The 18,099-nt window shown below is 42.3% G+C and overlaps 3 protein-coding genes across 5 annotated transcripts in view; 2 read left to right on the top strand and 1 right to left on the bottom strand.

Annotated features, from left to right (window-relative positions):
• MROH8 (maestro heat like repeat family member 8) overlaps positions 1 to 5,941 on the bottom strand; it is a 58,917-nt gene extending 52,976 nt beyond the window's left edge. Inside the window, exons 1-2 of one of the 2 annotated variants that reach the window (XM_019458548.2) lie at positions 5,388 to 5,941; positions 2,279 to 2,400 (exon numbers count right to left, since the gene is read on the bottom strand). In XM_019458548.2, the coding sequence (XP_019314093.2) occupies positions 2,279 to 2,400; positions 5,388 to 5,674 (409 nt within the window). In that variant the 5' untranslated portion in view covers positions 5,675 to 5,941. The remainder of the gene's footprint in view (positions 1 to 2,278; positions 2,401 to 5,387) is intronic. The other variant, XM_019458547.2, reaches the window with a different exon arrangement.
• Positions 1 to 18,099, top strand: part of MANBAL (mannosidase beta like) — a 296,121-nt gene that overhangs the window by 168,256 nt on the left and 109,766 nt on the right. The window lies entirely within an intron of this gene.
• RPN2 (ribophorin II) overlaps positions 5,428 to 18,099 on the top strand; it is a 59,552-nt gene continuing 46,880 nt past the window's right edge. For both annotated transcript variants that reach the window (XM_019458550.2, XM_019458549.2), the window contains exons 1-2: positions 5,428 to 5,534; positions 9,879 to 10,072. In XM_019458550.2, the coding sequence (XP_019314095.1) occupies positions 5,522 to 5,534; positions 9,879 to 10,072 (207 nt within the window). In that variant the 5' untranslated portion in view covers positions 5,428 to 5,521. The remainder of the gene's footprint in view (positions 5,535 to 9,878; positions 10,073 to 18,099) is intronic.

The raw sequence follows: 18,099 nt of genomic DNA, 5'->3' as shown, positions 1-18,099 counted from the left end.
AAGTTATACAGTCTAGTGGGGAGAGCCACTGGACATCAGGTTAGGCATGTCCTGGTCTCACCTTTACTATCTGCTCTGCAACCTTGACTAAGTCCCTTCTGCTGAGTCTCAATTTTCTCAATTACAAATTCAACATTCTTTAAGGGCCTCCTAAGCTACAAAAACCTTTAAGTGTGAGCTATGACAGAGTGGTTAAGAGCACGGACTTTATATCTCAGTTTGAGACTAATTTGAATCCTGGCTCTACTACTTATTAGTTGTATAATCTTTATCAAGTTAGTTTGCCTCTTGGAACCTTAGTTTCCTCACCTGTAAGACAGGGTTATTATGAGGATTAAGTGAGGTAATAAATACAAAAGACTTATCTCAGTATGTGGCCTCCAATAAGCATTTAAATAGTAGATATTATTAAAAAGTCTATGACTCTGGGGTGCCTGGGTGGCTCAGTTGGCTAAGCATCTGACTTCGGCTCAGGTCATGATCTCGCAGTCTGTGAGTTTGAGCCCTGCATTGGGCTCTGTGCTGGCAGCTCAGAGCCTCGAGCCTACTTTGGATTCTGTGTCTCCCTCTCTTCTCTCTCTGCCCCTCCCCTGCTCGTGCTCTGTCTCTCTCTCTCAAATATAAACATTAAAAAAAAAAAAGTCTATGACTCTGTAGTGACAAGAGCTTAAAATATAGTAGCAGTCCCTTGTTGATCTCTCCCTACTGGACCAGGTTGCAGTAAATGTCTGAAGTCTCTCCTTCCAGACCTGGGATATACTTTGATTAAGAGCACAGGCTATGGAGTAGGTCTGCCTAGGCTTGGATCCTTGCTCTGCCTCTTTCTAGCATTCTGACCTTGTACGATCTTACTTTCTCTGGACATATTTCTTCATTTCCAAAATGGGGATGATAATAGAGCCTACCTCATTTGGTTGATACAGAGCTAGCACCAAGGAAGTGTTGGTAAATATTATTCCTTTGCTGAGTGACAATTATGGTGGCATCCTTCCCCTCTTCGTATTGCTTTGCATCCTTACCTCCTCTATTTTCCTAAAACAAATCTCTTATTCTTGTCAGGGAAACAGTCTTACTATTTCCCCCTTTATGTAACCCATCATCTGAGGGTTTCTACCACCCTTCTTCTGTACACTTTTTGGTCTCCTGAATTATAGCTTCTCCTGCAGATTCCTGCAGCTCACTGTCACATTCTTCTCATGCACTAGAAGCCCTGTTCTCATTCACCTCTCATCTTTGCATGGGCTTTCCTTCTCTCTGCATGTTTCTCCTTCTTCCCCACCTTCCCTACTTCCTACCCTGTTTGCCTAGCTAGCACCCACTCATCTTTCAGGGCTCTGTGCCAGGATGCCTTTCTTAAATCCTCTCTTTGCCCGTTTTGACTAAGTATCCTCCTAGCTGCTAAAAAACCTCTTTCTATTTGTTCCCTATCCCCACTCCCAATCATCCATATTAAACTGAGTTCCAGTCATTTATTTATAAGTCTGTTCTGTTCACTAGTAGATCTCCAGCAGCTGGATCAGCGTTTATAGCATAGTAGGGCTTCAATAAATATTTGTTGATTGAGTGTAGAAATGAGTAAATGTAGTTCCTAAATAGTCTTTCCTGTCTCATGCACATGCTATTATATCCACCTGGAATGTTCCTTCCTCTACTTCTTGCATGGGTTGTTCTTTCATATCCTGGAGGACTCCTTCAGGTTTGAACCACACCATATCAGATAGGTGTTCTCTGACGACCATGGCTTAAAATCGGTTCCCATCTCCCTTACTTTTTGTCTCAGCCCTTTGTATAATTCTTCTAGAGTATGAACTACAGCTCATACTTTATTTGATATGTTTACTTTTTTTGGTCCTTTCCAGCAAATTCTTTGAGGACAGGGAACATGTCAATCTCGTTCATTACTGTATACTCAGCCACTGGTACTCAATGAATGTTTGTAGAATAAAAGATAGATATTCTGTAGCGCCATCAAGTTTCCACCTACAACCATCTTTCTCTTATCAGAATCCTTCCAGCACCTAGACTCTGTGCAAGTCTGCAGGATTGCCTGTCACAGTTTCCTATATGTCTACACAAATATATTTTATCTCATTTTGCCAACCATATTCCAAGCTCTTAAATGCAGGGACCAAATTCATTGTCAAAGTCTAGTTGAGGGCTCTTATCCAGCAATGTGACTTGAAAAGTCCCTGCCAAAAATAAAATAAAATAAAATAAAATAAATAAATAAATAAATAAATAAATAAATAAATAAATAAAAATCCTTTCCTCCTTTCACCTGTAAGTTCAAGGCTACTTGCATCTTTTTTAACATCCTCTAAATTGCTCAGCTGCAAATCCACACTTCCTGAATCATTGTCAGAAGCACAGGGGATCACTATTTCTTCCCGACTACAGATCCTAGGAATGAAGAGGGGATTAGAAAGGTTAGTATTTTAGGACTGCTTCCATGTCATCACTCAGGTGAAAGCTTAAATGTCGCCTTCTCAGAGAAGCATTTACTGGTCACCAGTCTAAGTGAAGTAGCCTCTCCCCACGCAGTCCCACAGCTGTTTTCTAATTTTTTTTTCATAGTATTTAACCATTACCTACAACTATCAAGTTCATTTGTGTTTGTTTGTTGACTGTCTCCCATCAGACTGTAAGCTCCATGAGGAAAGAAACCTTCTCTACACAGTCATGGCTGTATTCCCAGCACCTAGCACATTGTCAGCCTCATGGGGCATGAATGGATAGGTAAGAAATACCATGCTGCTGTTAAAAGAAACTGAGGTAGAACAATTTCCCCTTCCCTATCTCCCTTACCCTTTCCTACTTTTTGTTTCTATAGCATGCAATACCTTTTAATGTATCATTCACTTACTTATGATATTGTTTATCATCTCCTCCTGCAAAAAATGTAAGTTCCATGAAGCCAAGGATCTTTGGCTGCTTTGTTCACGAATGTATTCTAAGAGACTAGAATACTGCCAGGCACAAGATAATGTTCAATAAAAACTGAGTGACTGAATAGATCTCTATTTTCTCAATGTTTAGCATATAGTAATGAATGAAAAGGCAAGTTGTCAAGCAATGTGTGTAAACTGTGTGTGTACATATGGACAGACACACACACACACACACACACAAATGTTGGGATACGTGTAGGAAAACTTATGGTATTTAAACTTTTATGTTGCCTGAATTTTTTTTTTTACATTGGCATGAATATAAGATGTTGACAAAGATGTGGAACGGGGCGGGGGGGGGGGGTGGGCACCTGAGTGGCTCAGTTGGCTAAGTGTCCAGATCTTGACTTTAGTTCAGGTCATGATCTCATGGTTTGCGAGATCAAGCCCCACGTCGGGCTCTGTGCTGATTGCACAGAACCTGCTTGGGATTCTCTCCCTCTCTTTCTTGCTCTCTCTCTCAAAATGAATAAACATTAAAAAAAAAAAAAGATGTGGAGCACAGAACTCCTATAAATCAGAGTTGGTAGTGTATATTGGTACAACCATTTTGGAAATAATTTGGCATTATCTGGTAAAGCAAATGTGCCTTTACCATGATTGCAATAGATATAAACAACCATAAAAGCATACACAATGGTAAAATGTAGTAAAATAATAACGAAATGATGAGTTCGGTTTTCAATAGACTTTATTTCATTGTTAAGTTTGTATAATTTTTCTAAGTAGCTGTATTTAACAACCAATTTGAACACTTCTTGCTAAATTAAAAAAATTTTTTTTAATGTTTATTTATTTTTGAGACAGAGAGAGACAGAGCATGAATGGGGGAGGGGCAGAGAGAGAGGGAGACACAGAATCGGAAGCAGGCTCCAGGCTCTGAGCCATCAGCCCAGAGCCTGACGCGGGGCTCGAACTCACGAACCGTGAGATCGTGACCTGAGCTGAAGTCGGACGCTCAACCGACTGAGCCACCCAGGCGCCCCATTTCTTGCTAAATTTAATAAGTGAGTCTCGCAAGTCAGTATGAGATGGTTCCAGCACAACACTGGTTGTCTTATTATTAAGTTGGAAGATTTTTTTAGTATTTATTTATTTATTTTGAGAGAGAGGGAGAAAGCCTGAGCAGGGGAGGGACAGAGAGAGAAGGAGAGAAAGAATTCCAAGCAAGCTCTGCACTGTTAGCTTAGAGCCCCACACAGGGCTCGATCTCACCAACCACGAGATCAAGACCTGAATATAAATCAAAAGTCAGAGGCTTACCGACTGAGCCACTCAGGTGCTCCAGTAAGAGTTATATATATATATATATATATATATATATATATATATTCTCTATCAGCACCATCCATTAGAAATTTCTGTGATATTGGAAATTTCTATAATTCTGTGCTGTCCAAAATGATATCCAGTGGCCACATGTGGCTACTGAGCACTTGAAATGTGACTAGCACAACTAAGGAACTTTTAATTTTAATTAATTTAAAGTCAAATTCAGATATTCACGTATAACTAGTATGTAAGTATCTATTTTATTTAATAGCACAGTAGCAGACAGAAAGACCTCACTCTTCCCTATTTGGGGTAATGACATTGGGGACACTAATATTTACCATATTGTGCAGCTTTTAGATGTTCTTAACAGTTAAAAGCACAGATTATGGAGTCAGAATGTCTGGGTTCAAATCTTTAGTTCCTTTCTCTAGAAAATGGGAATAACAGTACAAACCTCACAGAATGGTGATAAGGAGTAAATAAAGTACGGAGAATGCTTACTACACTCGGGCTATCCTGTAAACGCTCAATTATTACAATTAGTTATTATTGAGTTCTTAGATAAGACACTTTCATTTTTTTTATTATTATTACGGGATTCTTCTTATCTTAAAACAAACAAGCTGCTTTTGTCTCAGGAGTCACTTCTATTTTTGACCCTGTTACTTCTGTAAAATTGGGCTAATATGCTCAGAGTTATTTTGAGGGGTACTAAACGTCACCTATAGGTCAGTTACTAACGAGCGAAACAGTCTTTGGAGGAAACTGCCATAATTCCTTAAAGGGAAAAAAAAAATTAAAAGGAAAAGAAAAAGAAAACCTAAGCCCTCGAATATTACCTGCCCCTCCTCAAGGGACCCTACCCATTCCTTTAAAATTGGCCGGGCTGCAGAGAGAAGACTGAGTGACGGCGCGATCGGCCAATCAACGCGATTGGCCAATCAGAGGAGGCCCCGTTTCGGGCCCTCCCCACAGCCTCATCCAACCGCGTACCGGTAGCGCCCGGATCAAGACCTTTGCGAGGCGGCCGGTTCCAAATGGGCCAGGTTGCGGGGGGGAGGCGGGCCTATACAGAAGGACCGCGGCGCCCTTTGCGCGTGGGGACTGGAATTCAGGCCCCAGCTGCTGGGACTGGCCCGACCCAGCGGGACGGCAGGGACTGACCTGTGTCTAGATCCCATCCCAGCACGCGCAGACCGCCGCGAGTCCCTGGCGTCCCCTCCGGCGCGCTCTTGGCGCCACTTTCCCGAGCGGAAGTCAGCCTGCGGCTCGGGCCCTGGTGGGACCTGCTCGGAGAAATGGCGTCGCCGGGTGAGGCGTTGTGCATGGCTCGGCAACGGGGCCCCGCGGCCGGAACGCCTGGGCGAGTGGGCCGTATCCCGCGGGAGGCTAGTGCTCGCCACTCGGGAGCCGGCCAGGCGGGAGCCTCTTCCCCTGTGGGGAAGGGGCATGTGCTTGGGCTCTTTCTGGGGTCGAGTGTGTGACGGAGGGCTGTCTAGCTGGTGGGACTGCAGGCAAGCGGAGGTGGGGTGGGTGCGAGTGCGGCGTGGAGCTACGGGTGCCCCCGAGGCCCAACCGGGGGCCGCGGTTAACCCTAGGTCTGGCTTCACTCATTCATTTGACTCGCGGCGGCTCCCGGGCCGGCGGGGGGTGCCTGAGTGGAAGCTTTCGGCCAAATCGTTCTTCTTTGGACCGTGGTTTCCTTTTTAGTAAAAAGGAGGAAGGAAATCACTCACCTGAGAACTTAGGGTATACATTCTGAAGTTAGATTCTCCTGGTGCATGCTTGTAGCCTGCCAAGTGTTCGTTTTGTGTTCCAGCGCAAGTTCCTTAACCTCTCCGCACCTCAGTTTCTGATCTGTAAACTAGATCAGTCACATTATCCGCTGCATAAATTGCTGTATCAAAATAAGCTGATTCCCTTGCGTAGTTTAAAATAGTATATGGCACTAAGCAAGCATCAATAAAGTTAACTGCATTGCTAGTTATTGAGTGAGCACTGTGCGGAATGGAATCCTCATATAGTCTCACCGCGGCGGCGTGGGGCATGTGTACTATTATTTACATTTGACAGATAGGAAGGCAGAATTTCAAAGAAGAGAAGTAACTTGCCCACGATAACAGTGAATAAGATACTGGGTCATTGTTCCAGTGTTTGAAAAGTTGAGGGTGATAGAGTGGTTAAAAACAAACTTTGGATTCAAAATGCCTGCAGTTTGATTCTCATTTGTTTTTTAGGGCAGGTAACTCCTTCTGAGTCTCAATTTCTTGGTCTGTAAACCACACTCATTTGCATGTTGTGAAGATTTAATGACTCAGTGCATGCCAAGTACTTAGCATATAGTATGGGCATATCCCACACATGTTTTCATAGTCATTTACTGGATCTTAATATATTGAGTACATGCATGTATACAAAGCACTGGAGATTCCGATTTTTCTTGCATTTTTCTATCCTTTAAAAGTTCTGGCTTTGACCTTGAATTCTACCCAGACTCTGACTGCTTCTCACCTCTACTACTGTCACCCTGGCTGTGACCACCATTATCTTTTTACTTGGGTTATTACTAACTGGTGATCCTTTTTAGGTCCTTTCTCCTGCATAGTCTCAACACAGTTTTGTTTATTCTTGACAATTGTGTCAAGATCCCATTAAATCCTGACAATTGTGTCAATGATCCTGTTAAAATGTAAATCAAATCACTCCTCAAAACTCTCTAGTGGCTCCCATCTCACTCATTAAAAGCCAGAGGCCCTACAAAGATGTTAAAGGCCCTTCAGATTTAACCTCTGCTGCCTTTATCACCGCTTCCATACTTTTCATCTTTTGCTTATGCCACTCTAGCTATACTTTCCTCTTTGCTAATATCCAAGAATACTATACATACTGCTGATTCAGGGTCTTTGCACTTGCTTTTCTTCTTGGGATAGTTTCCCCAAAAATGTCTTTGTGACTTGCTCCTTCTTTTCCTTCAGGTCTATACACAGTAGTTTTATTTCTTAGACCTTCATAGACTCTCATATTAAAAATTGTAGTTCTTCTCAGTTATCTCTTCTGTGCTTTTTTATTCTCCATAATGATTGTCACCTAACGTGATAAGTAATGTTTCTTAATTGTGTGATATCTTTCTTTTCACCCTAGAATGTAGACTCCGTGAGGTCTTGTTTTGTTTTTTGTTTCCTGCTTTAATACCAAAAATAGTGCTTGGTAGGCATCCAATAAATGTTTTATTAATGAATGCATTATAGATTTCTAGTGTTTTTAAAAACATTTTTTTTTTAATGTTTATTTTTGAGAGAGAGAGAGAGACAGAGAGTGAACAGGGGAAGGCAGAGAGAGAGGGAGACACAATCCCAAGCAGGCTCCAGGCTCTGAGCTGTCAGGACAGAACCCAACACGGGGCTCGAAGCCACTAATGGCGAGATCATGATCTGATCCAAAGTCGGACGCTTAACTGACTGAGCCAGCCAGGCACCCCTTCTAGTGTTTTCTTAAACTGTCTATTTTTTTATTTTGAGAGGGAGAAAGAGGAAACGTGAGCAGGGGAGGGGCAGAGAGAGAAGGAAAGAGTCCCAAAATGTAGGGCTCCATGTGGGCCTTGATCTCACAAAACATGAGGTCATGACCTCAGCCAACATTGAGTTGGATGCTCATATGACTAAGTCTCCCAGGCACCTCTCTTTCTAGTGCTTTAAAAAGAACTTTCACATTTTTTAGATTATTTAACACATACACAAGGATTTAAACAGAACTAGCATTCATAGAAGAACGATTCTGAGTAGCACTAATGTAGGCATCATTTCTATAATATACTCCAAAAAATAGTTATCTAACCTCTTTAGTTAGATTTGAGTTTGAGTGCAAGATCGGCTGCAGGCTACTCTCACTCTGAATTTTCTTATTTGTAAAATAGATATAATCATGCTTTTTAAAAAAAGTAATCTGTATGCCCAATGTGGGCATTGAACTCAACAACCTCGAGATCAAGTGTCACATGCTCTACCAGTTGAGCCAGCCAGGCTCTCCCTGATAATGCCTTTCTTAAGGGATTATAGTTCAAAGTAAATTTGACACTATAGGCAGAGGTTTAGGACCATTTCTATTAGCCTCATGATTATAGTAGTGCTCCCGTATCTGCAGGGCATACTTTCCAAGAACCCCAGTGGGGCCTAAAACTGAACCCTATACATATGTGTTTTTTTCTATACATGCATACCTATGGTAAAGTTTAATTTATAGATCAGGCACAGTGCGAGATTAACAACAATAACTAATAGTAAAAGAACAGTTACAACAATACACTGTACTAAAGGCTATGTGAATGTGGTCTTCCCTCTCTTTCAAAATATCTTGTCCTGTACTCACCCTTCTTGATATAGATAACTACATGATAAAATGCCTGCATGATGAGATGAAGTGAGGTGAATGACACAGGCATTGTGATGTAACGTTAGGCTACTGTTGACCTGACAGTCCTGGACCGTGTTTGAACATGGGTAACTGAAACCATGAAAAGTATGGATAAGGTGGTGGTGGTGAAGGATGGATATTGTACAATCGGGTGGCAGACAATTCAGGAAACAGCCCATAGAATGTACCATTCCTAACTGCTTCCTGTCTCCTGGAGCATAATAGACAAGGATTAACTTTTCTTTCCGTGTATTTAGCAAATACGAATTTAGTACTATGCCAAGTGATGTGTAATACTTGGAAATACGGGGATGTATCGGAGAAACTGTATCCTGGAGCTTACAGTTTAGCAGAGGAATCAGACATTACACTATTACTTATGGTTGTGAAAAAGACAACATGGAAGAAGTACCGGTTGCTGTGCATTGATCTGGCAACAATAGCGGTGCTAATAGAGGTAGCTAACATTTACGTAGTTCTTGCTGTAACAGTCACTACTCTAAGATCTTTCTATGTTAACTCATGTAATCCTCATTACACCCCTAAGGTAGGTACTGTTACTCCCCACTTTACACTTGAGGAAACTAAGGCAAGGGTTGGCCACCTTGTAACTGCCACAGCCACGCTGCTAATAAGTGGCAGAGCTAGAATTTAAACCTGGCCTCAGAGGTCACATTCTTTATAGTACTTTGTAGTGTGACTGTATAAGTCACTATAGTACGGGGGACCTAACCCAAGTACTGAGGGCTGTTGGGAGGCTTTTTAAGGAAGAGATACTTGAACTGAAATCTGAGAGTAAAAATTAAGCAAAGTTGAAGTAAGGGAAAGCATGAAAAAGTGCTGGGTAGGGAAGAACATGACTCATTAGAAGAACAGAGGGAGCCAGAGAGCCACAGATGGAAGAGTGAGGGAAGAGATCCTGTGAGAGGCAGGCAAGGCCGTGGTGAGGGGTCAGGATTGGGCCTGTCCTAGCGGCATAGGAGTTACAAACGTGCTTGAAATGGAGTGGCATGATGGGTTCTGTGCTTCAGCTCACAGAGGCTGCCAGGAGGACTGCCCTTCAGATGGATGAAGGAGACAGTACCCACCACTTCCCTAGGACTTCTTTCCAGTTCAAACCTCCCAGTCCCCTCCCACTTCCTCTTATGATTTGGTTCCCAGACCTTGGTGTACGCCATCATTGGAACTGTACATAGAACTTTGGAATCGTTTGTGGAGTGTATTTAATAGTCCTTTCCCCCCAAGGTTCAAGCACTGTCTTCCTGTTGGCTCTGACAATCATAGCCAGCACCCAGGCTCTGACGCCCACTCACTACCTCACCAAGCCAGATGTGGAGAGACTGAAAGCCTCACTGGACCGCCCCTTCACAAGTTTGGAAACTGCTTTCTACTCCATCGTGGGACTCAGCAGCCTTGGTGCCCAGGTGCCAGATGTAAAGGTAAGGCTACTTTGGTCTCGGCCTCATCCCTTGACTGTGTTCCTTTTGTGTACTTCAGAACTAACGCTTGCTCATTTGAGGAAGACCAAGGCAAATCCAATGTAAAAAATACTTATTTCCACCTGCCAGATCTTTTTTTTTTTTTCTTAATGCCTAATGTATGTTTAGGACCATGCCAGGTGTTATAGTAGAATATAAAGAAGAGTGAGTCTTAGAAACTTGACATTTTACTTTAAACTTGACATTTTACCTCTAGAAACTGTTGCTATAGTTCTGAGTGAGACTGTACAAATACCACATGGACTTCTTAAGTGCCCTGTACGTGTGACTCATAAATAATAAAGGAATTCAAGATGAGAGCATTCATATTTATTAAACACTGACACTGTATCAGGCTGTTTTGATTTTTTGTTTTTTTGGACCTTTGATGAGGAAAATGCATCATGACTAAAACTTTACCTGGTTTTAGGAACAGTCTTAAGTGAATTTACATTTTATTTATTACAGTAGCATGGATAGCTAGGGTAAAGGGGTTAAGGCCAGGTTTCTCATATAAGCCTTGTGTTATTAGTTTTCTGTGGCTGTATAACAAATGACTATAAATTTAGTTATTTAAAACAGTATTCATCTATTAGCTGATAATTCTGTAGTGAGAAGTCCAGGCAGGTTTGTATGTGCTCTCTACTTAGTGTCACAGAAGGTCAAAGTAAAGGTGTTGGCCAAGGCTGGGCTCTTATCTGGAGGCTCTGGGGAAGAATGTGCTTCAGTTTTCTTCAGGTGATTGACAGAATGCATGCAGTTCTGTGCAGTCTTAAGTCTAAGATCCCCATTTTCTTGTGGGCTGTCAGCCAAGGGCTGCTCTCTGTTCCTCAAGGCGACCCACATTACTTCTCATGTTGTCCCCTCCCCATTTAAGTCAGTAATGTCATGTTGAGGTCTTACTCTTCAAATCTCTCTGACCTCTTCTGCTACCAGTTGGAGAAAACTTTGCTTTTAAAGGCCTTTTTCATCTAATAACCGTTTCCATTTTCCCCTCCCCCAGTACCTTTTACTTGTAGAACAAGCCAGATCAACTCATCCTGGAGAAGTTTCCACATTCTGCCTTTGGTTGATAGCATCTTCATACAGTTTTTGAACATACATCCTTATCTCTTGTATTCCTGTAAACTGATGGTTAGCTCTTGAGGCTTACTTGTATTCAGGTCAATTTTCTTGGCAAAAACATTTCATAGGTACTTCCTATGTGTACTTCCTATCAATGGGTGTGTAATATCTGGTTGTTTTAGTTATGATAAAGTTGGATCAGTGGATTCAGGTGTTGTCAGATTACCCTCTCTCTGTAAACAGTATCTAGTAGGGACTTGGTTTTGTAAAATCTCATCTGACAATATCTTTTAATTGGGAGTTTAGTCTATTTATATGTAATGTAACTATATTGTTTAGTTTAAGCCTACCATCTTGTTTTTTGATTAGCTGTTTTTTTCCTCCTTCCTTCCTGTCTTAGATTGAATAATTTTTTATAATTTAAGTTTATTTATTTATTTTGAAAGAGAGAGAGCATGGGAAGGGCAGAGAGAGGGAGAGAAAGAGAATCCTAAGCAGTCTCTGCACCGTCAACATGGAGTCCGATGCAGGGCTCGAATGCACGAACCGTAAAATCATGACCTGAGCCAAAACTAAGAGTTGGATGCTTTACCGACTGAGCCACCCAGGTGCCCTGGATTGAATTAATTTTTGATTATTCCATTTTATCTCTTCTGTTGGCTTTTTAGCTCTACTTATTATTTTAGTATTTGCTCTAGAGATTGTAATGTGCGTTTGAACTTCATCAATATACTTTGGATTACTATTTTGCTATGTCACGAATAACAAAAGAACCATATAACGAGATATTTCTATTTAAAATCCTGTCATTTGTGCTATCGTTTTCGTACTATTTACTTTCTTTTAAGCATCACAGCCTGTACTGTCTGTTGTCCAGTGTCTCAACTTCGTATATTTTTTTAGTTTTATCGTTATTGACGGCAGGAGGTAACTTCAATGCCTTTAATTCTGCCATGGCCAGAACTGGTAGTCCCGGTTAATGTTTTGCAATCCATGGCAGTTGTTATTCTTTTTTTTCTTTTTTCTTTTTTCTTTTTTGAAGTATAGTTGACCTACAATAACAGTTGTTATTCTTTCTGATGCTCAAAATGTCGCCTTTTAGCCAGTAGGCCAAAATGCCGTTCTATGTGCATTTTTTGCTTGTTTTTATGTGATCTAGTAGGAGAGTTTGTGATGTCTTAGGCTTACTTTTACATTTCCTGCCCCACACTAAAATCAGTAACTGCTGTTGATTTATTGAATGCCTCCTGTGTGCTGGGTACATTGGATATATTAGCTTGAGTTAATTGTGGTCAAAAATAGTATCCTGTAATAGAGGAGGAAATGGAAGCTCAGAAAGGTTAGGTAATTTGCCCGATGTCTGCCAGCCATCATCTGAATACTGTATGGCAGAAGTGTTGACAGACTATGGCCCCCAGAGTCAAATCCAGCTTGAAGCCTGCTTTTGTAAATAAAGCTTTATTGAAACATAGCCATGCCCACTCTTGTAGCGGCTTTTGCACTTTAGCAGTAGAGTTGAGTAGTTACTAAAGAGACCGTCTGGCCTGAAAAGCCTAAAATATTTATTCTCTGGTCCTTTACAAACAGAAAGTTTGTTAATCCTGCTGTATGAGGTCCACACTCATTCAGGTTTCTTCCTGACAGCTAGCTCTTGTTTCCTGCCCAGTATTTCCTTCCTTAACATATGACTGTATTAAGGAAGCAATTTTTCCTTGTGATCATACTGTTATAAACCCTCAAGGTGAATGTACTTCCTAGTAAAATTAGTTTTGCTCAAAAGAACGAGTGTAGGCATCGGTGCTAGTTAGCCCAAGTTTTTGATTCTGGCTCCACCTCTCTGTAAAATGGGAGTTATGATCCCTTCCTCACTGGATCATTATAAAGATAAAGTGAAATCCTATTAAGCCTAGTAAGTGTTTGGCCTACAAAAGGCCCTTCAGGTGGTAGTTATTATTATTATTATCATCATCGTCAATATTTTAAAAGTTTTGCTTCTATTTATAATTTGTTCAGGGGAGTTCAGACAATGCCTGGCACAGATACTGCAATGTACAGAGGGCTGCAGTCTGTAGAGGGCCTGGGGACGAGACAGAGCAGATTGGGAGACACAGAGTGAAGCAGTCTTGCCCTATAGAGGTTTTATATTGTGAGATATAGGAGACAAAATTGGAATATTAGGTTAATATTAAATTTTGGTGGATTTTGAATGCAGGAAGAGCAGTTTCTGCTGGTCATTTTCAAGCTTGTATGGAACTGTAGGATTCAGTCCAGGGAGATCATGGAAGAATGAGCCACTTTCGTGTTAGCTAGAGCAGTGCCTTTTTATCTGTCTCATGATTTGGGGTTCCACATGGATTTAGGTTGAACACATACTCCTAAAGGTGTTCTCTGATGATGTCCAGAGTTTGAGGGGACGTTGGTCAGGGCTGAAGATGCAGACTGAAGCCATCTGGATGGCTGCAGTGCAGTGTGATATGGGGTAATTGCATAACTGGGCCAGCTATGGCTTTGTGTTTATAACACAGACTCTAAAGTCAGACTGCTTGGCTTCAAGTTCTTGACTTCAGAACTACATAGCTGAGTTAACTGTGCAGCTTACCAAACCTTTCAGAATCTGTTTTCTCATCTGTAAGATGGAGGTGATAATAGTCCACTCACCACTCATAGTCTGTTAGGGTAGTTAACATGGTGATGGCATGGAGTATGTACTAAGTATTAGCTCTCAGCTCTATTATGTAGTAGTAGTGGGTGATGGACATCGATTGACATTTTTCTCGACTGTCATCCCCATTGCTTGATGGCTAATCAACAGAGGGTGTTCGACACATGGTTGTTGAATGAATTGTAAACGTTAGCTTATTAGAAATGGAAGCTCTCAAATGTGCCTGTTAACCAGAAAATAAATGGGTTAATCACACTTTGTTCTTCAAGTCGCTTGTGGAATGTGCTGCGGTGACTGTGTGATGTGCACATCGTAAGCAATGGAAGGGAGTTGTATGGAAGGTTCAAGCTAGCAAATTGCCTTCTTAGATGTGCGCACTACATAAATCCACTGAGGACAGTGTCCCTTACTGCCACTTCCATGTGGTGATGTGCATCCTGCTCCATTGTTGTTGCTTTCAGCTGAGCAGAGAGAATGCCCTCAGCCCTGCTAGATGCATTGAACCGGCTGCTTTCACGGGTAGATCCTTAGGGGAGATTTTGGTTATTTTGTCATAAGAGATTTTCCCAGCAAAACTGAGAGGAATGGGGTTTAATAAGAATATGAGTAGAAGGCAGTTGTAGGAACAACAGAATGTGGAATGAGAGTTAGTTTTAGGTGTTAGGAAGAGTGAACAATTTCATTTTAATAATCAGGTTCTATATATGTATAATTAAAAGCCATACGCACATGAGGGTCACCTGGGAGGCTCAATTCGTTGAGTGTCTGACTTTGGCTCAGGTCATGATCTCATGGTTTGTGAGTTCAAGCCCTGCATCGGGCTCTCTGCTATGTGCACAGAGCCTACTTCAGATCCTCTGTTCCCCCCTCTCTCTGTCCTTTCCCTGCTCGTTCTCTCTCCCTCAAAATAAATAAATAAACTTAAAAAAATAAATAAAAATAATAAGCACATGAGAATGGTGGTTTTATAGATGTTACTGCTTAGCCTTCTTTAAGATTTAAGAATAATGAGAGTTGTTTTGTATTCACTATAATGAAAACATGAAGTAAATAGGTTATATATTATGGCAAAACTTGCGATGTAGTGTTTGAATGACTAAAATCAGGAAACATTAGGCAGTGTTTACGGGTTGTCAGACAATCACACACTTTCCCTGTCTGTAAAAAGGCGAAAATGGTACCTATCTTATAGGGTTGTTATGGGGATTAAATGAGATGATTTGTATAAAGCGCTTAGCTTGGGGCGCCTGGGTGGTTTAGTTGGTTGAGTTCTGACTTCGGCTCACATCATGATTTCTTGGTTCGTGAGTTTGAGCCCCGCATCAGGCTCTCTGCTTGGGATCCTCTGTCTCACTGTCTCTGCCCCTTCCTCTCTCTCTCTCTCTCTCAAAAATAAACATTAAAAAAAAAAAGGAATAAAATGCTTAGCTCAGTGTCTGGTATGTGGCAAGTACATATGAAGGACAGGATGTTTGTACCATTCACCGAGTACTGAGTGCTTGTTGAGGGCCAGGTACTCAGCTGGTTGCTAGGGATAGCAGACAGACATTCCTTCAGGCAGTAATTATTTGTGGAGCATTTGCTATGTGCCAGGCATTATACTAAGTGCAGAAAAGATAACAGCTCGTTACCTAGTGAAGGACAGGTGCCACGATAGTGAGATCAGGTGCTGAGTATAAAAGGATGCATAGCATGTAGAAAGTCCCAGGCCCACGTGGTGTGTGGAGTTCAGCAGAGGGAGAAGCTCACTCACGCTGTCTGCTGAGAAAGCTCGCCATAAGCCCTAACCTTGTACAGGGGGGTTGCCATCTGTAGTGGCTGCTGCACGATTCATTTAGTCATTTAACAGATATTTAGTGAATTCGTGCCATGTGCTTGGCACTGGGGATTCAGTGTTGAACAGTGAAAGAAAGCTTCTGCCCTCTTGGAATGTATACTCTAATAATGGAGATAGACATTAGTCATATAAGCAAATGTATACATGAATATTTGTAACAATGGTAAGTTTTACGAAGGTGAGGTATACAGTGATTATTTTTATTTTTTATTAAAAAAATTTTTTTTAACTATTTATTTCAAGAGAGAGAGACAGCGCGCGAGTGGTGGAGGGGCAGAGAGAGGCAGACACGGAATCCAAAGCAGGTTCCAGGCTCCGAGCTGTCAGCACAGAGCCTGACGCGGGGCTCAAACTCACGAACTGTGAGATTATGACCTGAGCTGAAGTTGAACGCTCAACTGACTGAGCCACCCAGGTGCCCCAAGAGATATATACTATTTATAAATAGGGGACTTTGACCTGCTCCGGGAAGGCTTTCCCAAGGAAATCTCTGAACTTAAATCTCACTCTGTATCCCTCTAAATTACAGCTCCTTGAGGGCAGGGACCTTGTCCATTTTATTTGTTGTACATCTCCAGTTCCTAGAATAGCAGCTGGCATGTGGTAGGCACTCAGTAACTGTTTATTAAATGAAGGAAGGTATGACTGATCTGAATTCTAAAGGGAGAAGAAGAGTTAACGGGGACAGGGGAGGGAACTTCAGGCAGAAGGAATGGCATGTGCAAGGGACCTGTGCAGGCAGGGAGCAGGTTACATTTGAGAGACTGACTGGAGGCCGCATGTTAAGCAGACAGTGGGAGAGAGAGGAGTGCAGCCAGAGAGAAAGGCTGGAGCTAAGTCTAAGTGCCTTGGCAGCCACAGGAAAATTTTTGCTTTTTCTCTAAAGAGCAGTTGATTTTAAGCAGCAAGTATCACGATCCATTTTCATTTTGGAAAGGTTTCTTTCCTGTTCTATAGAAGACAGACTTTGGCAGGGGAATATGGGGCAACACTGAATGCAGAAGGGGTGCAAAAGATAATACCCGGGGACGCCTGGGTGGCTTAGTCATTTGGGCATCTGACTCTTGATTTCAGCTCAGGTCATGATCTCATGGTTTGTGGGATCGAGCCCTGCAATGGGCTCTGTGCTGCCAGCATGGAGACTGCTTGAGATTTCCTCTCTTCCTCTCTCTGTCTCTGTCCCTCCTCTGCATGCATGCATGCTCTTTCTCTCAAAATAAATACACTTAAAAAAAAAGAAAGTTAACACCTGGACTTCCAGCGTTTGCTGCACAGGTAGATGGTTGAGCTATTCTGTAAGACAGGAACATAGGTTTGTGCAGGCAAGTTCATGAATTTGGTCTTAAACCTGTTGAGTTTGAAATGCCTTTGAGTCATGTAAATGGCCATTGAGAGAAGTCTGGGTTGGGGGTAAAAATCTTGAGAATATCTGCATAAAAGTTCTGGATGAAGCCGTGGGCATGAGTGAGATTGCCTCGGGAGAGAGAGGATGGATGAGAAGTGGGCCTAGGAGTTGAAAAACTCCAGCGTTGAAAGGTCAGGTAGAAGAGGATGAAAGTAAGGAGCCCCTGTGAGAAGTAGGACGAGAGCCAGGAGAGTGCTGGAGAATCCTGGAAGCGAAGGGAGGCGAATGTTTCAGAATGAGGAAGTGATCAGTTCTGTCCAGTGCTGAGGGAGTGAGCACTGGAAAGTCTCTTTTGGCTTTTCCGACTTGGAAACTCACTGGTAACAGAGAGAAGGTAGCAGCTGGGGGGAGAGAAGGATCAAGAAAAGTTTATTTAAAAAAAAAATGTTTATTTATTTATTTTGAGAGAGAGAGAGAGAGAGAGAACCTGACCTGGGGAGGGGCAGAGAGAGAATCCCAAGCAGGCTCTGCGCTAACAGCGTGGAGCCCAAGGAGGGGCTCAGTCCCCACGAACTGTGAAATCGAACTGTGAAATTGTGACCTGAGCCAGAATCAAGAGTTGGGCACTTAACCGACTGAGCCACCCAGGCGCCCCCAAGGGAAGTTTTTTTTTTTTTAATTTTTAATTTTTGAGACAGAGAGCATGAACGGGGGAGAGGCAGAGAGAGAGGGAGACACAGAATCGGAAGCAGGCTCCAGGCTCTGAGCCATCAGCCCAGAGCCCAACGCGGGGCTCGAACTCACGGACCGCAAGATCGTGATCTGAGTTGAAGTTGGACGCTTAACCGACTGAGCCACCCAGGTGCCCCAAGGAAAGTTTATTTTAAAAGAAGTCTTGGTGACTTCTGGGTGACTCAGTCCGTTGAGCATCCGACTTTGGCTCAGGTCATGATCTCCCAGTTTGTGGGTTTGAGCCCTGCATCGGGTTCTGCACTGGCGGTACTGAGCCTGCTTGGGTCTGTCTCTCTCTCCCCCTGCCCCACTTGCTCTCTCTCAAAGTAAATAAATAAACTTTAAAA

The sequence above is a fragment of the Panthera pardus genome, unplaced genomic scaffold (genome assembly GCF_024362965.1).
Source record: "Panthera pardus isolate Hobbes unplaced genomic scaffold, ASM2436296v1 HiC_scaffold_25, whole genome shotgun sequence".
In the NCBI taxonomy this organism is placed as follows: Eukaryota; Metazoa; Chordata; class Mammalia; order Carnivora; family Felidae; genus Panthera; species Panthera pardus.
This window is presented reverse-complemented; position numbering and strand designations above follow the sequence as displayed.